The sequence below is a fragment of the Colossoma macropomum genome, unplaced genomic scaffold, assembly GCF_904425465.1.
Source record: "Colossoma macropomum unplaced genomic scaffold, Colossoma_macropomum, whole genome shotgun sequence".
Lineage (NCBI taxonomy): Eukaryota > Metazoa > Chordata > Actinopteri > Characiformes > Serrasalmidae > Colossoma > Colossoma macropomum.
In genome coordinates, this window is record NW_023495247.1 from 401,040 (window position 1) to 420,256 (window position 19,217).

Sequence of the window (19,217 nt, forward strand, 5' to 3'; positions counted from 1 at the left end):
GTATGTGTTTGCAGACACCAGGATTACCCGCATACTATGACATATATTTCTGCCTTGGTGAAAGGGGATTTGGCACTTGCAGTGTGGTTAGCTCGCTAGATACAGGCGTTGATATAAACACTCTAACTGTGCTTATCAGGTGGAAAGTTCTAGTCGGCTGTGCACGAATGAGTCTCCAGATGCTGTGGCTAAGCGTAAGGGCTACTGTTTCACTGTAATCATTTAGTCTGTGTGCTGAATGATGACTTTTTAGCTTCTAAGAACACTTTCATATTTTGTTTTTGTGGCTACTAAGAGAAGAGAGGTTGCTCAAGGCACTAAGAAAAGTAATATTTCTTGTGATTTGCCAATAATGAATACTTGGACGGCTGGCCTATGGATTATTGCTGCACGTGAAAGATCTGCAAGGCATAGTGGACTCACAGTAATTCAGTTTTAGTAAAATTGCAGTCAAGTCTTGCATGATCATGTTCAAAAGCAGAAAAAGTAAAAAGTTTTTACAGTTTGCAGCAGGCTTTTCAAGGCTTAACAATTTACTACACTGTAGCCTGAATGAAGTTCTGACCCTTTTGAATATTATTATCAGATAATATGCATACAATGGAGTCTTCCAGTAACTCAAAAGATGCCATAAATAATAGCAAAACTACATCAGGTTTGGATTAAATGAACTGACATGACTGAATCTTAACGCTCAGAAGTTGCAGTCACTTTGGAAGCTGACCACAACAAAAAATGTTATCATTTTTTATATAAATGACGTCTCACTTGTAGTAAGTGGAGAAATACTTGTAAGTAGAAGATGAGATACTTTATTATGATTTCTTTTTGATGTAAAGTTGTTGTATTTGCAGTCTGGTTTTGTGGAAGCATAATTTATATTTTTTTGGTATATTTTTGGCCTTCCTTAACATAAACAGATAAAAGCAGCGCAGACTCAAACCTCTCACAGCAAAATTTGAATTCAAGGTAAAAAGCCATTCTGTGCATACATCACTAACTAGTCATATAATTATGTAATTACATTTGAATATTATAGCAAAATGACAAAAGCATCTTGTACTTCTAAGGGTTAAAGTACTTGGGAAGCAGAAATTCATCACCCAGAGGCCCATATGGCACTGAGTATCCAGCCTAATTAAAGCACTGACATTTCTACACATGGCCAGTGGTTACGACCCATTACAGATGTCCAGCATAAATATCCTTTGCCTGGAAAAACCACAGTGGCTAAAGCGAATAGAAAACCGGGTGAAAATGACTTGTGTGTATGGAGGAGTATGTTGGGTTTTTTTTTTCATTTTTGACGAAATAATGGAAACAGACTTCGACGGCGGGTCCTGCGTTTGAGGCTTAATTTCAAGCCCACAGACCCAGATGAAAAAACATGGCAGATCCTTTCAAAAATATGAGCCCAATATAAATCAGCAGGTTCTGCGCTCTGATTACAAATCTCTGAACAGTTTTGGGGTCACGTTCCCGATTTGTAGAAGCTGCTGTAGCTCTTTTTCAGGATTGTGGGGAAAAGGCATAAATCAGGGGCAGACTGGAATCACTTGTCCTGAGCAGCTGAGAGGGAGCTGGATAAAGGAAGATGATGGATAGAGCACAACATTTCTTAGGGAGCCAGAATTCAAACCCCATCCACAGCTCAGCCACTGGTGAAGGATTACAGCAACTGGCCAGAGACTGTGTCCGTGGCAACATAGCACTGGAAATTCAGCTATTAGCATGTTTCATATAGTTATACTGACAACACTTAACAATTCAAAGTCAAGATAGATGAAAGAATCGGAATCAATAATTGGAGCTTAACAACTTGATGATAGAGTTGCTCAGCTGGTGATATCTCCTCTTGAATGTCAGGTGCAGTATCAGTAATGACATGAGGATGTACAACCCAACCGAGATGAGCTCACGCACTGTATAATCAATAAAGATTCCACAAGAGGATATTAGAAACACCATGTAAGTCATAAATTAGAGCAATAAGTAAGCAGTAAAGAGAGACTATACATTACAGTGATTTTGCCATGGTTAATGGGCATTGTTAGGCACAAAGTGGAGTAGAGCAAAATACAATATAATAAAATACAATGTGTGCAGCCATATTATATATGCATATATCAAATGTTTTACTGGCTTTGATGTGGCTCAAATTTATCAGACTGTAGTACCAGATTTTACCAGACTTTAGCAGTAAAGATTGTATGCGACTAATAATTTGTGTTGAGGAGTACAGAAGTGATCCAGTGTGGTATGGCTGCATCTATCCAGTATCAAATATTATCTTCAATATTCTATAAAAAGGACAGCTCTCGTTTTTCATTTTAATAATTGGCTAAAAATTATTATTATTATTATTATTATTATATTTGTTTTCTTTTTCCGTGTGACAGAATACATTCTATTTACTTATCTTGTTTTTTATTTGTGCTTTTTATGAGAAAATGAGAAAAATTAGAAAATAACACAATTATTTAAATTAAGTAGCATAAAGTACTAAGCTGGGAGATCCAACCCAATCTGGCAAGACTTAGCATTGTTTGAGCATGTCAGTGATGAGTGGCGCAGAAGAGCAAAGAAAACCACTGTTTTAGTTAAATTGGTCAATTCATGGATGGAGAAGTGACCATGTTTCAGATTCTGCATAGCTTCTGTGCTATCTAAAGCATTTTATTTCAGAGCACATGCTAAACTCAGCTATATTGATCTTCATACCAGGTGCAGACCAACTAAGTTTCATACTACTATGGACAGCATATGCTTATTTATTCTCATAACTTGGAGCATGCTAGCTTTTTAGCAAAGCAGAGCAATGGGAAACTTGGATTTTATTGGGCTATAAGAATGGTAATGTCACCTTAAATTAGAGTTATAAAATGCATATTTAGGTAAAGAGTCTCGAAACTTCTGACCATCACTGAGAGTAGACTGATGGGTTTCACTCACTGAACATGGCCATGAAACTAAGCACTTCTGTGACCCAGTTTTTATAAGTCTAATGCAGAAGAAATTGATGATCTTGAATGTTGAAAATGTGCGACTCATGCTACATGCTTTAATACTAATTTGTTTATTTGGGGGCTGCATTGGCTACTTTTTTCCCAGGCAGTATAGAGTATAAGAATTGTACACTGTGCTTGGACAACCAAACACTACTCTGTTGACAGATGGCATACAAGACGCATTAGCGGCGCCTCTGTTTTCTTCTCTCTGTCGTCTGAGTGGACAGCAGCACTCTCCAGAGTCTTGCGTGTTTAAGTTTTACACGTGGGCGGCCGTCGCCGCAGCATTGTCCAGTCCCACAATCCCCCTGGGCAGTGTGTTTATTTACTTGGGGCAACCCGATTAGCCCCTGCCTGTATTTATTTCCCATTGGCTCCTGGGTAACGGCGCACACTCCACTTGGCTTATTTATCCCTCTGTTTATTTGACCCAGTGCATTTTGTGGGAAGGGGCATAAGACTCTGTGTGTGTGTGTGTGTGTTTGTGTGTGTGTGTTAATCAGAGCTGGGAAAAAGCAGGTCCGTCTTCCCCTCCCTAGTGAAACTATCCCATTGAGGCTGTTTTACGTGGACTGGAATAATAAACTTTTGAGACTCCCTCAAAAGTAAAAAAAAATCCCTCCAATTTTAAACATTCCTTAGCAGTTGATGTCATTCTATTTCATTTCTGCTCCCTTCAGAATATATAAGTTAAACTCTCTGGTTCTCCCAAGGGGGAACGAGAACAAATACATGCATACATGCATGTGCACACACTGACGCATATGCACATGTGCACACGTACCTACATGCGCTTGCGTGCACAGGCGTTATATAGAATGACCAAAGTTCAAATTTGTCAGTTTTCATGCTCCATAACTCTAGGGTATCTCTGGTTCTTTTCACTGCTGCAGTTGGCTCTATATTCCTCAATTCGTCACCCTTATTAAAGCATCATATATAAGATGGAAATAGTAGCACAATTGTTGGAGACATTAGTGGGATATTATACTGAAACAGTGATGCATTGAGTTTATTTGATTGAAATGTGAAGAGCATTTCCACAGGAAAAAAAATGTATTACATCAACATAGTTATTGCCTACAACAGTAAGCTAAAAGACATGAGTTGATGTAATATATTTTATTCATGTGGAAATGATGTACACATTTGAATTAAGTACATGCAGTACCTCACTTTTTTGTAAAAACAATTTTGATGTCTCATTCTAATTATATATATACATTGAGTGAAAGCTAATGACCAAGCAAAAGATAACCCAGAAAAGTGAATCCCCAGCTTCTTTAAGACACTGTGATATGAAAGCTATGTAGTGAATCATGGACACAGTGAGGATAGTCGAAAACATGACCTGCATATGGAGAGCCATATTTCATTATATGCCATTATATATGCATTATTTCTTCCATTGACCTTTCTTTGTAGATCCCTACGCCATTGTGTCTTTCCTGCACCAGAGCCAAAAGACGGTGACAATAAGGAACACCCTCAATCCCACCTGGGACCAGACCATAATCTTCTATGAGGTGGAGATATTTGGAGATCCCAAAGTGACTGAGAAGAATCCCCCAAACATTGTGGTGGAGTTGTATGATCAGGATACTTATGTAAGTTTACATTGTGTGTGTACACGTGTATTTGTGTGTTTATGTATGTGGGCATTTGGGTTCCATTTTCAGTCTGAAATTATTAAACCTTTGAACTTTCACACTGTAGGGAGCAGATGAGTTTATGGGGCGCAGTATATGTCAGCCCTCCATGGTCTCCTCTCCTCGCCTGGCCTGGTACCCCATCCTGAAAAGTGGCAAAGCAGCTGGAGAACTCCTCGCTGCCTTTGAGCTGATCCGCAGAGAAAAGGTGAGAGCTATCATCAGCATCACTATCATCATCATCAGGGACAAATAATGCAGTGTTTAAACACATGAAAAGCGTTGGAATGATAACCTGCTTACATTTGACTTAATGTATTTTTGAATGTAATTTACTTTCAGAAAAACAGATTTGAAGGTGTAATTAGAAGTGCTGATAACTGAAAGTCATTCCAGATCAAATGCCCATTACGTATTCTTACTAGATTTACTGGAATGGACTTGTAAGACGCTAGACATGTGTGACCCAGCTGGGTACTCAAGCCTCTCTGTTCAAAAAGGTATTTCCAGTTATGTGGTCCACAGCTGACCCAGGGCAGGATTTAGATTGAGGGGCATCCTTCAGCCTTGCGGATACTGCCCAATTTATCGTTCATAAGTAGATGGTGCAGGACTACATATTAATAATGTATGTTTTGGATAATGATTTATTTAACTCTGGGTTTTGTAGGCTGTTTGTCTGAATTCACTTTGTTAGGGAATGGTGTATGTGTGTGTGTGTGTGTGTGTGTAAACTGTGTGTGTCCGTGTGTCTGTATTGAGGGCGTCTGGGTCTCAGGAGATCACTGTGTGCTTTTTGATGAGTGCTTGTTCACATGTGAACAGGCTGCATTCCCAGCAGCTACAGGCTAATTTAATAACATCCCATGAAGTCACCGCCTTCAGTTGAGACTTATTAACTTTGTGGTCTCTCTTCTCTTTTTTTTCTCTCTTTTTTTTTTTTAATCCATCCTTCTATCTGTCTGTCTTTCTGCCTGTTTGTCTATCTGCCTGTCCATCTGTTTATCTCTCTATGCATCTGCCTGTCTGTCTGTTTGCCTGTCAATTTGTCTGTGTGCTGTCTGTTCATCTATCTCTCTGTCTGTCTTTCTGTCTTGTCTACACATGTCTGTCTGCCTGCCTAACTGTCTGAATACCCATGTGTCTGTCTATCCATCAATATCTATCACTGTCTTTCACTGTCTATACAAACTTGCAGCCTGCGCTTCATCACATCCCTGGTCAAGAGGTTAGTGATGTTTCTACTCATTGCTACACTCTCTCACACACTCTCACTCACTCTCTCGCACTCTCTCTCTCTCTCTCTCTCTCTCTCTCTCACTCACACACACACGCACACACACAATTCTTTTCTTCTCTGCTGTTGAACACAGGCCCTCACTGTTCTCCAAGTCAAGCATGACAGAGAAATTGGATAGAGCTGCTGTAAGTGGTAAAAACATCACTGTACCTGGATCAGTCTGACTGGCCCTGCATCAATCCTGGATCAGAGTAACTGGCCCTGTATCAGTGCTGGACGAGTTTAAGAGCCTGTCTGAGACTGGAACTGTCTCCCCGCAGTGTGTGTGCGTAGTGCAGGCTGCCGGCAGGCTGATTGGAGATGCCAGTGTGCTGTTAGAGTGCCAGAAGCTCCACCCAGTCCAGACTGCCCACCTGGCACCAGTTACAGCAGCATAATCAGAGGGAAATTAAATCAGAGTGCATGCTTAGAGCAAGGGCCAGCCCACCCACACCAGTGCGCGTGCACACACACACACACACACACACACACAAACATATAAACAGCACTTTTGTATTAATAGTTTTGTTGTATGTAATATATGCAAAATATTGTGCACACACTGTATTCAATACTGTTTAATATACACTTTTCTTTTTTTTCATTTCTAGGGAGAAATTCTCTCACATTCCCACATCATGGATGAGGTAAGTAATTAATGATGCAAATTAAATAATATATGTGATTGCTGGCTTGATGCTTCATATTCATTGTTTTATCATTTTCTCTCTTCAAGCTTGTGTTTCCAGGGATCATCTCTGAGAGTTTGGAACAATGGGTATGACTCACACATGCGCAAACACACACACACACACACACACACACACACACACACAAACATCACACAGCCATGCTGGAAAACTGAATGCTGAACAAAGCTTATTATTACAGGCTTAAAACACAATACAGTTTACAAACTAACACACATCATTTACTACAAGGCATTAACTCCAAATAATTACACACATAGTAGTCTCAGTACCAGATGTCTTGAGTTTTTGGTCTGGTGACAGTACATTTTAACTTTGGAACTGAATAAACTGGTCTGAAGGATGTCATTGCTTCCAATCCTGTTTTATTTCATTTGCACTTCCACAGGATGCCACCTTTGCCACAAACCAGTTTACAAAACTTCTGTACTGCTAGATTTGTCCCCGTCAACTGTAGGTGCTATTATTGTGAAGTGGAAATGTCTAGAAGCAACAACTACTCAGCCACAAAGTGGTAGACCTTGCAAACTCACAAGGCTTCCAGGTCCTGAAGTGTATAGCATGGAAAAATTTGCCTATCCTCTGTTGGATCACTCTCTACAGACTTCTAAACTGGCTCTGGAAGCAATTTTAGTACAAGAACTGTGCACCAGGAGCTTCATAAAATGGGTTTCTTTGGCTGAGCATCTGCACTCAAGCCTAAGATCACTATGTGCAATGCCAGGGATCGACTGGAGTGGTGTAAAGCATGCCACTATTCATTGAATTAGAACATCAGTTGTACACCAGGCCTTCTCGTCTAATATCAGTACCTGGCCTCACAAATGCTCTTGAGGCTTAATGTGCACAAATTCTCACAGACACATTCCATAATCTTCCAGAAAGCCTTCCCAGAAGAGTGAAGTGTCACCAGCTCCATCGTAATGCCTATGATTCTGGAATGGGCATATATCAGTATGATGGTCAGGTGTCACGATGTCCGCATACTTTTTGTGTATTTACTGTGGTTAGCAATACTGTTGTTGCATGTACTGCTGCACCTCAACCCTACATCAGGCAGAAACACTGCCCAGTTTTTGTCTAGGGAAAAGGGGAAATTGATCTTGAGAATCTGTAGGAGTTTGTGATTTTCTGCCTAAAATGTCAACATCTACCACAGACGTTTACTCACTGTTGTTGTTGTTTGTATTGTAAGCATCATTCTTTAAAGTGGTGAGCCGCTGAAGATAAAGTTGATGTTCTGCACTGAAACCAATCTGATCTTGCAAGTCAAGAATTTGGAAGGAAGCTAAGCTAACTGTGTATCTTGCCACCTACAACGTGTATGTAGATGGTATTACAGTGACATAAATATGCTGTGCTTTTTGATTGTTTTATTATTTTACAGTCAAGGCCTGGATTCTGCAAGGAAATTGCCAAAATGTTCATATTTCAGCACTATTATATTCATGGGATATGTTTATTTGTATTGTCACGCTTACAAAACTGTAAAATTTTGGTGGAATTCCTTTTTAAGCCGCAGTGATGACGCACTCCCACAACAAGGGTGTGACGCTCAGCTGGGAGTTGACAGTCAGCTCAGAAATGGGTCTTTTCTTTAAAGCAGTTAACAATGTTAGTGGTTTACAGTAGGCTGTAGACTAGGCCTGTCAGTAAGCACTGAAATATGATGAAGGCTAAATTTGGTCTTGAGTGGGTGAGTCCCCTAGAGTTTTAGTGCTCTCTGATGTTTTGAAGCTAGTTGATGTAGTTTTCCACCCAGCTTTCCCCTTTAGGATCACCTTTAGGATCACCATTAGGATCACCTTACAGACACGTAAACTTGAATTGTCCTAAAAAGTCGTTCTCAGAGGATAAATGGTGGAAAGAAAACAAGCTGCCATTAAGCTATGGAACAACTGGTCCTCCTTAGGGATGAGGACATGCAGCGTACACTCATACACTCATGACAAATACTTTTATTTGGTATTTATGGCATGTGTTAAAGAAAGCAGTGTTCTTGGGTCACTATATTGCAATCAGTCATGGGGCTTCCACTTTCCGCTTTACTTGCTCTTTGGCTTTGCTTTGAAATAAGCCACTGTGTTATGGGCAATTATAACCAATTCCAAGATATTGCTGATGATGAGATGCATTCCCACTGTTTTATAGCGACTCGAGCTTTGATTAATCGTCTCATACAACTTACCCGCTTACATCATGTTTGTAACTAAAACGTGCACAATGCATATGCTAAGTTTATGTAGGCCTTGTGTAATAGTGTGGGGAAATGTCTGTTTTAATAAAGGAATTGGGGAATGTTTCTTAACTCTATGTTTGTTTTAAAGACACTCCTTTAAATCTGTGACTCAGTTTAATGAAAGTCAGACATTACATAGTGTACTGTTAAAGGTCTGAGGCATATCGCAAAATGTGCTTCCACACAATGTGCCATTGTGTTTAACAGTGGTGCCTGTTCACCAAAGGGAACGATGCAATTCTGCTAATAATCATTGTTTCAGTTTGTGGCATCCTTGCCAACCACAACGGATATTTGAAATAACACTGCTTGACTGATTTTTCTTGTTATTTGGAACTGAAAAGTGAATTTTTTTCCACAACCATTTCCAAATGTGGCTTCATCTTGCTGTTTAAGGCAGTGTAAATGGATCACACATCTGCAGATATGTTCTAGTAATGTGTTAGTAAGATATGAAAAAGTGAGGTGCAGAAGTGCATTATTTCATTGTTTTATCCATCTCATGTATGATGAGCATGATTTTTGATGAACGAAATGGCCTGTTCTTCATTAGATTATGTTTTGTTTTCTGATTGGTAGCCAGAAGACTCTGACTTGCCCTACCCTCCACCCCAGAGAGAGCCAAACATCTTTATGGTGCCACAGGGCATTAAACCTGTCCTACAGCGCACTGCTATTGAGGTTAGCCCTACATAAAGGCTAATAATGATGATAATGAAGTTAATAACATTGGTACAAATGTTTAGAACAGAATAAACCATAATATTGACTAGAATTGCAAATCTACTACAGATGCTAGGCTTGGTACTACAGTACTGTCTTTGCCTTTTGATGTGACAGATCCTGGCGTGGGGAGTGCGTAATCTGAAGAGTTTCCAGCTGGCCAGTGTGACCTCCCCCAGCCTGCAGGTGGAGTGCGGCGGCTGCATGGTGCAATCCTGCGTCATCCGCAACACCAAGAAGAACCCCAACTTTGACGTCAACATACTCTTCATTGATGTGGTACGTTGTAGCAAGAGTGTAGGAGTGATTTGGAAGCTGAGGGGGACCTTAATGCTAGGTAGGGGTGGGAATCTCTAGGCACCTCACGATTCGATTCCATTACGATTCAGAGGGCTGCGATGCGATTATAAAATGATTATTGATGCATCTCGATGCATCTTTTTTCTATACAGGATTTCTATTTTCTCACTGTCTGAGGACTTGGTACTTTTAAAGCAAATTTTTTAAAAATATTTGTAATGATCCATAATGAATTTACTTCCAATATCTTTTATTAAGAAATCAAATGGAAGTGATGTGGCAAGTGAACTAGAAGGCTCTCATTAACTGCTGTTGTTTGGAGCACATGAGACGCTGCTGCCACTCATCTGCGATAAAATGCACTGTTAGGGTGACATAAGATCCAGTGGCAATGGATGTCTACGCAGCACGTTACAGCTTTCCTACCCGTTTTCGTTAGTGATTTTATAACTTCGGTTTTGTTCTCGTTGTAGAGACGAGAGGGAGGGCCCGCTGTGTCAGTAAAATATCTTCGAGACGGGACGTGTGCAGCATTGCGCGAAAGCCCTGTTTCGCAACGACTGAGAATGCGTTATTCGCGTTTATAAGCAGTGCAGTTGATTCCTGGCAAGTTAAGTCTGCAATGAGAGACTGTCAAACACTACAACATTGCGAAGATTAAGATTCTCTTTCGAATTTCCCTGTTCCACCATAAATGGTGCCGCGTTTACATTCGGAGCCTCAGTCAGATTTTAAGGTGGAATGGGAAAATCCAAACAAGAAGCTGGAGAATGAGAAGCAACTTCAGCCTCGGAAAACAGTTGAACATTGAAAGACATTTTACAAGAAACTGATCTACTTCTGAAGAAAAGTTTTCTGGCAGAGATGGGAGGAAAGCAGCTAAAGCTTAAAGCAGAGCGAAGTAAGTCTGCGTTTTCGTTTATATTGTTTAACCTTATACTAAGACATTCGCACATACTGAGACATACTGGACATAAATGTTGTGGCTCCCAAGGTGGTCTGATTTTTCTTGAAAGAACAAAATGGCTCTTCTTAACATTTGTGTTGTGACTCCTGATCTGACCTGGCTTTTAATGCAGAGGGTGCCGGTCGGATTTCTCACTCATCCATATGTGTTTTTGTTATGTGCCGCTGCAGAGTGTCCGGGCGCTGCACTTCCGCACTTTCAAGTTTTCATAAATTAAATATTTAGGAAATCGATTTTTGACATTTGTGAATCGATTCAGAATCGTTCACTTCCACATCGCGATGCACCTAAGAATCGATTTTTTCCCGCACCCCTAATGCTAGGTGTAGACTATTTATAGTAGTAATGTGTAGAATTCAAGCAAATACTTCATGACAAACAGAGCTTTTGTTAAAAGCATATTATACGGCTGCATAAACAAATAAACAAACTATAGTGTACACATGTTGTGTAATCAAGCTAAATGCTACACTGTCAGGAAAAAGGGTGCTGTACAGGTACACTTTTGTTCACCAGGGTACAAACAATATGTACCCTTGAAGGAACAACAGGGTCCTTAAGGCCCATTGTGTACCTCAAAGCTGTTTTAAAGGTACACTACACTGACTTGGCAGGGGAAAGGTGGATATTTGTAGGTGCATATTATTCGTCAGTGTAAATATTTAAATTGGAATAATCTTGTTTTTATACAAGCAACATATACATCTCTGCTACAAATGAACTTTGTTTCTGGAACCTGCCGTTCATGTGCGGTTCCACCAGGAACGACCGGAAGTGAAGTGTTACAAGAGGGTTAGTTGTAACACTTGCTAGAGAAGTCTGATGAATTAGTGCAAAGTTAATTCAGTATAATTCTATGTTGCTAGGCACATATATATTTTCCAACTATACTGCATTATATATGATCTATCTGTAAGACAGACTGACAGATCAGTTGATACACACACACATCAAATTAACCAACTCTTAATGCCAATTTCATTAATATACTTATTTAAAACCAAAATACTAACATCTGAAAAATACTAATAAAGTAGAAGAAAATCCCTGATTTCAGATGCTCTTTCTAAATAGTCTCTGATCTCCTGCTCTGTGCTGAAGACCTGCCTGTGTTTGAAGCACCCACATCGAGGGAATCGAGGCTGCCAGCCTCCTGTAGGTTCCTTTTGTGAGTGATATATCGATGGAGCATCACATGGCAGATACCGTATGACTGTTCAGCTCCTCTGATGGGCTAAAGTTGGCTTAGTTAAAACACTGTGTAACAACTAACCCCACAGTGTGGAGGCTGTACTTAAGCCTAGCTAGTACTTCCTGTGAGCCTGTCACATGCTTCAAAATGTTGCTATGTTGTAGGCAACAATATGGTGATTATTGTAATATAAGTTGGAATTTTGTGATTTACACAAACAGCTCGGTATCTGAAAAAAAACTTGTGATGAAAAAAATGACTCACATGCCCTAAAAACACTCTTTGACACAGATCTCTTCAAAACGCTGACGAATCGCTCTGAATTTTCATGGGAGACCGTGGCTAGGAAATGTGGTAATGTGGGCGAAAGCACACGCTGCTTGACCTTGTGTAGAAACATAAAAAGTCTGTGTTAAATTGTGCCCCATGTGAGGTTGCTCCCCGTGCTCCCCTACTACCCCGTGACAGTTTAGTACCTTTCTTCTGAGGCTGTAATCAGCTGACAGCAGATTTTTGTTCATGCACGACACCGTTATAAAATATAACACTGCACTGATATTAAAGGAGCAAATTCTGTGCAGTTTCCGTGTCCGGTGTAGGGAGCAATAGTTGGCATAAAAACGTTCTAAAGTCCATGCTAGAGGTCTGCGTGGGACTGTTTTTTTCAGTCCCGCTCCCGCACGATTTCATGCTCCCGCAGAAAATCAGCCCAAAATCCCGCCCTCAACCGAAACGTCCTGGCCTGCTCCTGTATGCGCAGTTCCGTCAAGGTGAACTGACATCCAATATTTGACATAGTCTTTTCACAAATACATTATTTTCTGCTGAAATAACACTGTAGTCTTGCTCATTGGGCTTACAGGGAAGTAACTTCACCAAACACCATTTATTCCTAGTAAACACAAAGCAAGAATCAAACCACAGAATGGTAATTTTTGGTATTTTGTTGGACTTGCCAGCTGTTGCTGTCACACAGATAGCTCTGCCATCTCTGTAAGCTACAAGAATTTGCACGAGATAGGTTGCTTTGCAAATCTTTAGAATTACTTCATTCTGTGAACGACTTCATTAGTGATTGTTCTACCTTATTTAGGTTATTCATTAATATGTGGTATTTCTCTTCATGCGTGCTTTGTCCTGCTCCCACCAGCACTGGGCTGGTTATGCTCCTGCTCCCGCACACAACACTGAAAATTAGTTCTGCACGCCAAGATATTGTGGCAGGTCCCGTGGGTCCAGCGGGAATCTGCGGGAGTGCAGACCTCTAGTTCATGCCATCCCGACTTTTATTCAAGAGATTTATTTGAAACTGAGGCAGCATCTCCCAGTGAGCCATCACTTGGTTTTTGTTGCGGTACAGTATTAACAAACACCAATCCCTACACATCATGAAAAACACTGGGGTTGGTCGGTCTGCATGTTGTTCAAAGGACTGCTTCTTGTCAAAGCAGCTGGTTCTTGGCAAGGTTGAGCGACAAAAAACAGATTCTCTTGAAGCAGACAGAAATTTGCTTTTTGGAGTGGTAAAGCAATTTCATTCCATTTTCATTAAATCAGCTTAGTTTCACTGTATTTGGTTTTGACACGTCTAAAACAGATACCATCTTCAAACTTTGCTTGTGTAAACAACAAATAAAAACAATAAAAATACAAAGCATGGATGTAGAAACGTTACAAGAGCTCCTACGTCCATGTTATTTATGTTTATGCTTATGCATAAGCTTATGTTTAAGCTTATGCTTACTGCAGCCTCAATTCCAATGAATCATTTATCAGATCACCAGTGCTATTTAAGGCTTTCTGTCAGTATAAAATATTCTTTTTTGGAAAGACTATTTTGTTATATTTTCATGACAATCGAAAGGTAACCCATTTTCTTGCCATTTTACATCCACAAAAACAGCTACGTTATTAAGATACAACTATGTATCTTAACATTTTACGGTATTTGTTACTGCTTTGGTTTTCTTGCAAGAGTGACAACAAACCGCAGCAGTGTCAGCAGAATCGTCTGCGTGTTGCCGCCATGTCTGTAATGACTGCCACAGCAGCAATGCAGTGCACCAAGGAAGTGAAACCCATAATTAGTTAACTCTAAATGGCCTGAATTGTTCTCAGTCAGATGTCACATTGGAAAGAGTTGATCAAAAGAATGCTGGCTAGAAATGCTGAAATTTCAGTGCCAGTTAGTGGTAGCTCAATGCTCAAGGCTCACCACGTCATCATTTGTTTGGTCAGTCGTGCTGAGTGTTGTGGCATTGAGACGAGCTTCTCTGTAATCTTTGTGAAATGGAGAAAACAGCAGTGTTGTACTCGAGAGATGTTGGTTTTCCTCCTTCTCTCTGCATTCTGTGTTAAATGCTCTTTAACCAACCCTTCTCCCTCTTTTTACCACCTTTTGCTCTTCCCTGTGTCCCTGCTCTCCGTGGCCCTCTGTGGACCCAAGCGACTTCCCAGAGAGGAGCTGTACATGCCTCCATTGGTGATCAAGGTGATAGACAACAGGCAGTTTGGCAGAAAGCCAGTGGTGGGCCAGTGCACCATCCGCTCGCTGGAGGAATTCCGCTGCCAGCAAGAGAGCCTGGAGGCCGAGGCCCCAGATGAGGAGTTTGGTGAGAAGAATAGAGAAAGTTAGCATGCAAATAGATACAAAAGAACATGCATGTGTGATTTGACCTCATATGTTCTTCCTTCACAGATGAGATTGCTCAAACACCAAGAGATGATGTTCTGATTGACATAGATGACAAGGAGCCTCTCATTCCTGGACAGGTAGGATTTTCACAAATATTTCATGTCAAGATTTTGCTAAAACAACTAAGGAAGAACCAATTGTTTGAGAATCTTGAGTGTATGGACTATTGATGTCTGATTTCTTTTTTAGAAGTAGGGGAGAAAAGTTTGGGGGAAGGGTGTGTGGGAAAAGGCCAAGGATTTTTTAATTTTATTACAATTTTCCTACTATTTTGGCCAAACATACTTCACCTTTAGAGAGTCAGAGTTAAGACAAGGTAATTAGCTGCATATTAATCACTATTACATAGTAAGTCACAGTAAAGCATCTAAAATATTTCACGATTGAAGAAAAATGTCTAATGCAAGAGAGCACAATCATAGTCACCAATACTTTTGATCTCAACAGATTACACCTATATTTAAGAAACTACATTGCATTAACTAGTTAGCTGGTCTGCATACCCTAAGTAGATCATTCCTTAGATTAACGTCAGCAAATGATAATTAGCTATTTTCAATTTGCTGCTGCCTGCAAGATACTGAAATTGCTGCCAGTGCAGTTAATACTGGTGGTAATTACTGGTTATTACTATAATTAAAAAATATACCCTGAATTTTAACTCTTCTTAATATATTTTTTGTTTTGGTCCCGCCAAGCTCATGCTACTTTTCTGCTTTGTACCATTACATTCATTATACTACGCATATCTTTTTTCATGAGTTGTCTTGGCTGCTACTTGGTGGCTGTGGGGTCACAGCTTGGGTTTCTCTGGTTTCCCTTTGGACACATACAGCAAGTGAGTGAGACATGATCTTATGAGTGCTTATGTACACAGTTCCCTAATTGACACTCTAAACCTCTAAACACTGGGTTTTCTGGGGGAGTTTCTTGCTGTCGTCATAATGGTGGAACCTATGCCTCACTGCTTTCATTGTCATGGTGACCGCACCCTGTCTATAAAAAGATATGTGTTCTGATCACTGGCCAGCCTTTTACCCTGGTATGGCTCTATGGGAGAGGGGACACTGTGTCTGTGGCAAAGTGCAAGCAATGGTTCATGAAGAAGAATAATGCCTGTTTCAGTTATAATAGAGTTGTTTATATGTGCCATAGGACATGATCTGCTGTGCTCTGGTGGAACTTTCCATGCTCCACCCACAAATATGCTCCTTCGTAGCTACTGTTGCTAGGTTGGACAAGAGAATGTTGACAACAAAATCCCGGATTTAATGACATATTACAGCACACAACTCCAAGAAGTAAATTTAGAGTGAATTATTTATTTCAAATTGTAATTATTTTGTATGTAAGTGAAAGGTCACACTGTTAGGACAGATTAGCGCCATAGTCACTATGGTTCACTCATTAAGTCATTCACTTAGCGTTTACAATATAGTCAGCTGGCTGGAGAATAACCATAGAAAAGGTTTGAACAAGGTTAAGAATTTGAGCAACACAATAACATAGTGCACTACATAGTGAGTCAGCTATTTGTGTAATAGGGAGCTGTTTTTGTATTTTTAGGAATAAACATCATATTGATAGGCTAAGCAGCTAATTCAATATTGCTACCTAAGCCACCATGTGTCTTTCTCTGTCACTGTGACCGTTAATATACCTCGTCATTCTTTCTATTTTTTATGTAATGTTGGTAAATATGACAAGAGTGATAAGAAAAATGTTGTTAACAAATCCCTTGGAGTAATTAAAGCCATGTTACAGTAGATAGTGGTGTAGGCTTTGATTTTAACTCAGCTTGCTAGTATTGTTAAAACAGCTGAAGCTAGTGAACTTTCAAAGTTGGGAGCATGAAATTGTCCAAAATCTCTTGGTATGCTGAAGCGTTAAGAGTTCCTTTCACTGGAACTGAGGGTCCGAGCCCAACTCCTGAAAAACAACCCCACACCATAATCCCCCCTCCACCAAACTTTACACTTGGCACAGAGCGGACAGACAAGTACTGTTCTCCTGGCAACTGCCAAACCCAGACTCGTCCATCGGATTGCCAGACGGAGAAGCGTGATTCGTCACTCCAGAGAACACATCTCCACTATAGTCCAGTGGCGGCGCTTTACACCACTGCATTCGATGCTTTGCATTGAGCTTGGTGATGTAAGGCTTGGATGCAGCTCGGCCATGGAAACCCATTCCGTGAAGCTCTCTACGCACTGTTCTTGAGCTAATCTGAAGGCCACATGAAGTTTGGTCTGTAGCGATTGACTCTGCAGAAGGTTGGTGACCTCTGCGCACTATGCACCTCAGCATCCGCTGACCCTGCTCTGTCATTTTACGTGACCTACCACTTCGTGGTTGAATTGCTGTCGTTCCCAATCGCTTCCACTTTGTTATATCACTGACAGTTGTCTGTGAAATATTTAGAAGTGAGGAAATTTCACGACTGGACTTGTTGCACAGGTGGCATCCCATCACGGTACCACGCTGAAATTCACTGAGCTTCTGAGAGCGACCCATTCTTTCACAATGTTTATAGAAGCAGTCTGCATGCCTAGGTGCTTGGTTTTATACACCTTTGGCCATGGAAGTGATTGGAACACCTGAATTCAATGATTTGGATGGGTGAGTGAATACTTTTGGCAATATTGTGTATGTCTGTCACAAGCTTCAAGTAAAACATAAGATGTCTTTTAGAAACTTCAGATGTCTGTCTTTAATTTAGAATGGGCAAAAATGTTCATGTGAACTGCCATTAGCTTAGTGCTAACAAACTACTGGAATCCTTAGGCATGCTAACAGAAGTTAACATTATCGTTTAGGTGTTTTTTTCCCTCATGTTTTGACCAAGTTTTGAAATTCATTGCTTGAATTGAAGGCCTACCACTAATAGTTGCAGGTCGCCACTGGTCTCACCTAACAGTATGATCTTTGTGTGCAATACAGGCCATTACTAGGTTGAATGGCATTTAGCAAATGTTCTGTAAAGCTTATCCAACTGTTGTAGCTGCTGTTGTAGCAAAAGTAGCTACAAAAGAAGGCAGAAGGGATAAATCAGTTAATAGGTCTGAAGGTTTTATCAAGTGTGTAAGATGTAGAGTTGTGTACAGTTGGGTTGGACTCTGAAAAGAAGAAGTTTGGCAGTATCGTTGATGGTGGGGATTTTGCTCTATAAAGTGAAGTAATTATTAGGGATTATTTGTGGCACATGATGAAATGATGGATACTCATGTGGAAATGTTGTTTAGAAGCCAATTCTATGTTTGTGACTCTAGCAAAAGACAGTGACCAATTTTGTCTGGAAGAGAGCCCAGCTTTTAATGAAGCCTCCTATAGTGTTCATCAATTCCCTGCCATGACTACAGACTAAAAATACCCCCCTCTCCAAAAAAATAACATCATAAAAATTATCAAGAGGGATTATAAAAAATGGAAAATTGTTTCCATGTCTCAGCTGTGACCTTTCAGCCTTTTATTTGTTTAGTCACTGAAATAAACAAATGAGAACAGTGTAATGAATTTGGGATTGAACTTGGTTCCCTTGGCAACATATCGTAGTCATAGAGTGAGTTTATTCACATTATTGACCTTCCAGCCAGGCTGGCTGTGCACTTCATAGATGTCATCTGTTCTGTTGTCTATGGAGAGGAAAGAGGAATATTAAACCTCTGTTCTAAAAGCCCACACCCAGTGCTCATTAAGGGACATTAATGAGGTTCATTTGGTCTCCATCTCTCACCTCTTCCATTGTTCTAATCAGAGAACAAGGTTTGATTTGATTTCATTGCACATATAACATCTTGAATTTATCATTTTGCTGTGGAATGTTGAGCCAAAGGTCTCGTGTAGGTCATGGCGGCATTCTCAGTAGTAATGAAAATGGACAGTCGAATGCCAGCTGTGATCTAGAACCCAAAAAGCCACTCACTTTGATTACCCTCTAAACTCCCAAGACAATATGGTTACAATTATTTGACATATCTGATTGCTTTATGTTCTGGTAGTATTAGCACCATCATTACATACACCAGTTGCGGTTGAACTGGGATCAGTTGAATGCTAAGAAGGAAGACCGCACTTTTGACTAAGCAAACGTTTTGCTAAATACACAGTAAATACCCTTTCCAGTCCCCCCTTCTGATTTCAGTTGGCTTGCGACCACAGCACAATGGGTTTTATTTAGAACTCTGCATTTGTAAGGAGGAACATTTTTCTTTCATTTGTTTTCTGGCTTGCCTTGTCAAAGGACTGCCATCAAATGGCTCGTTCGGGTCTGAATAAATAAAATGGGACCACAACCACAGCCATCCATGTGAAAATCCCCTCATGGTTCTCATCTCTGTCCATCAGAAATGTTCTGGGAGCAAAGAGGAACTAGGGGGGTGGAGTGTTGGTGGTGGCGGTGGTATTCTCTCCACGATGCACGTTTTGCAGATTTACTTCGACGAAACATACTTTTTG

General features: G+C 40.4%; 1 protein-coding gene across 1 annotated transcript in view; it reads left to right on the forward strand.

The window, feature by feature from the left end:
- The window catches only part of dysf (dysferlin, limb girdle muscular dystrophy 2B (autosomal recessive)), a 107,315-nt gene that overhangs the window by 46,575 nt on the left and 41,523 nt on the right, over positions 1-19,217 (forward strand). Inside the window, 9 exon segments of the mRNA XM_036561419.1 lie at positions 4,434-4,615; positions 4,725-4,865; positions 5,856-5,885; positions 6,548-6,583; positions 6,673-6,714; positions 9,465-9,566; positions 9,726-9,887; positions 14,514-14,679; positions 14,766-14,839. Coding sequence (XP_036417312.1) covers positions 4,434-4,615; positions 4,725-4,865; positions 5,856-5,885; positions 6,548-6,583; positions 6,673-6,714; positions 9,465-9,566; positions 9,726-9,887; positions 14,514-14,679; positions 14,766-14,839 — 935 coding nt within the window.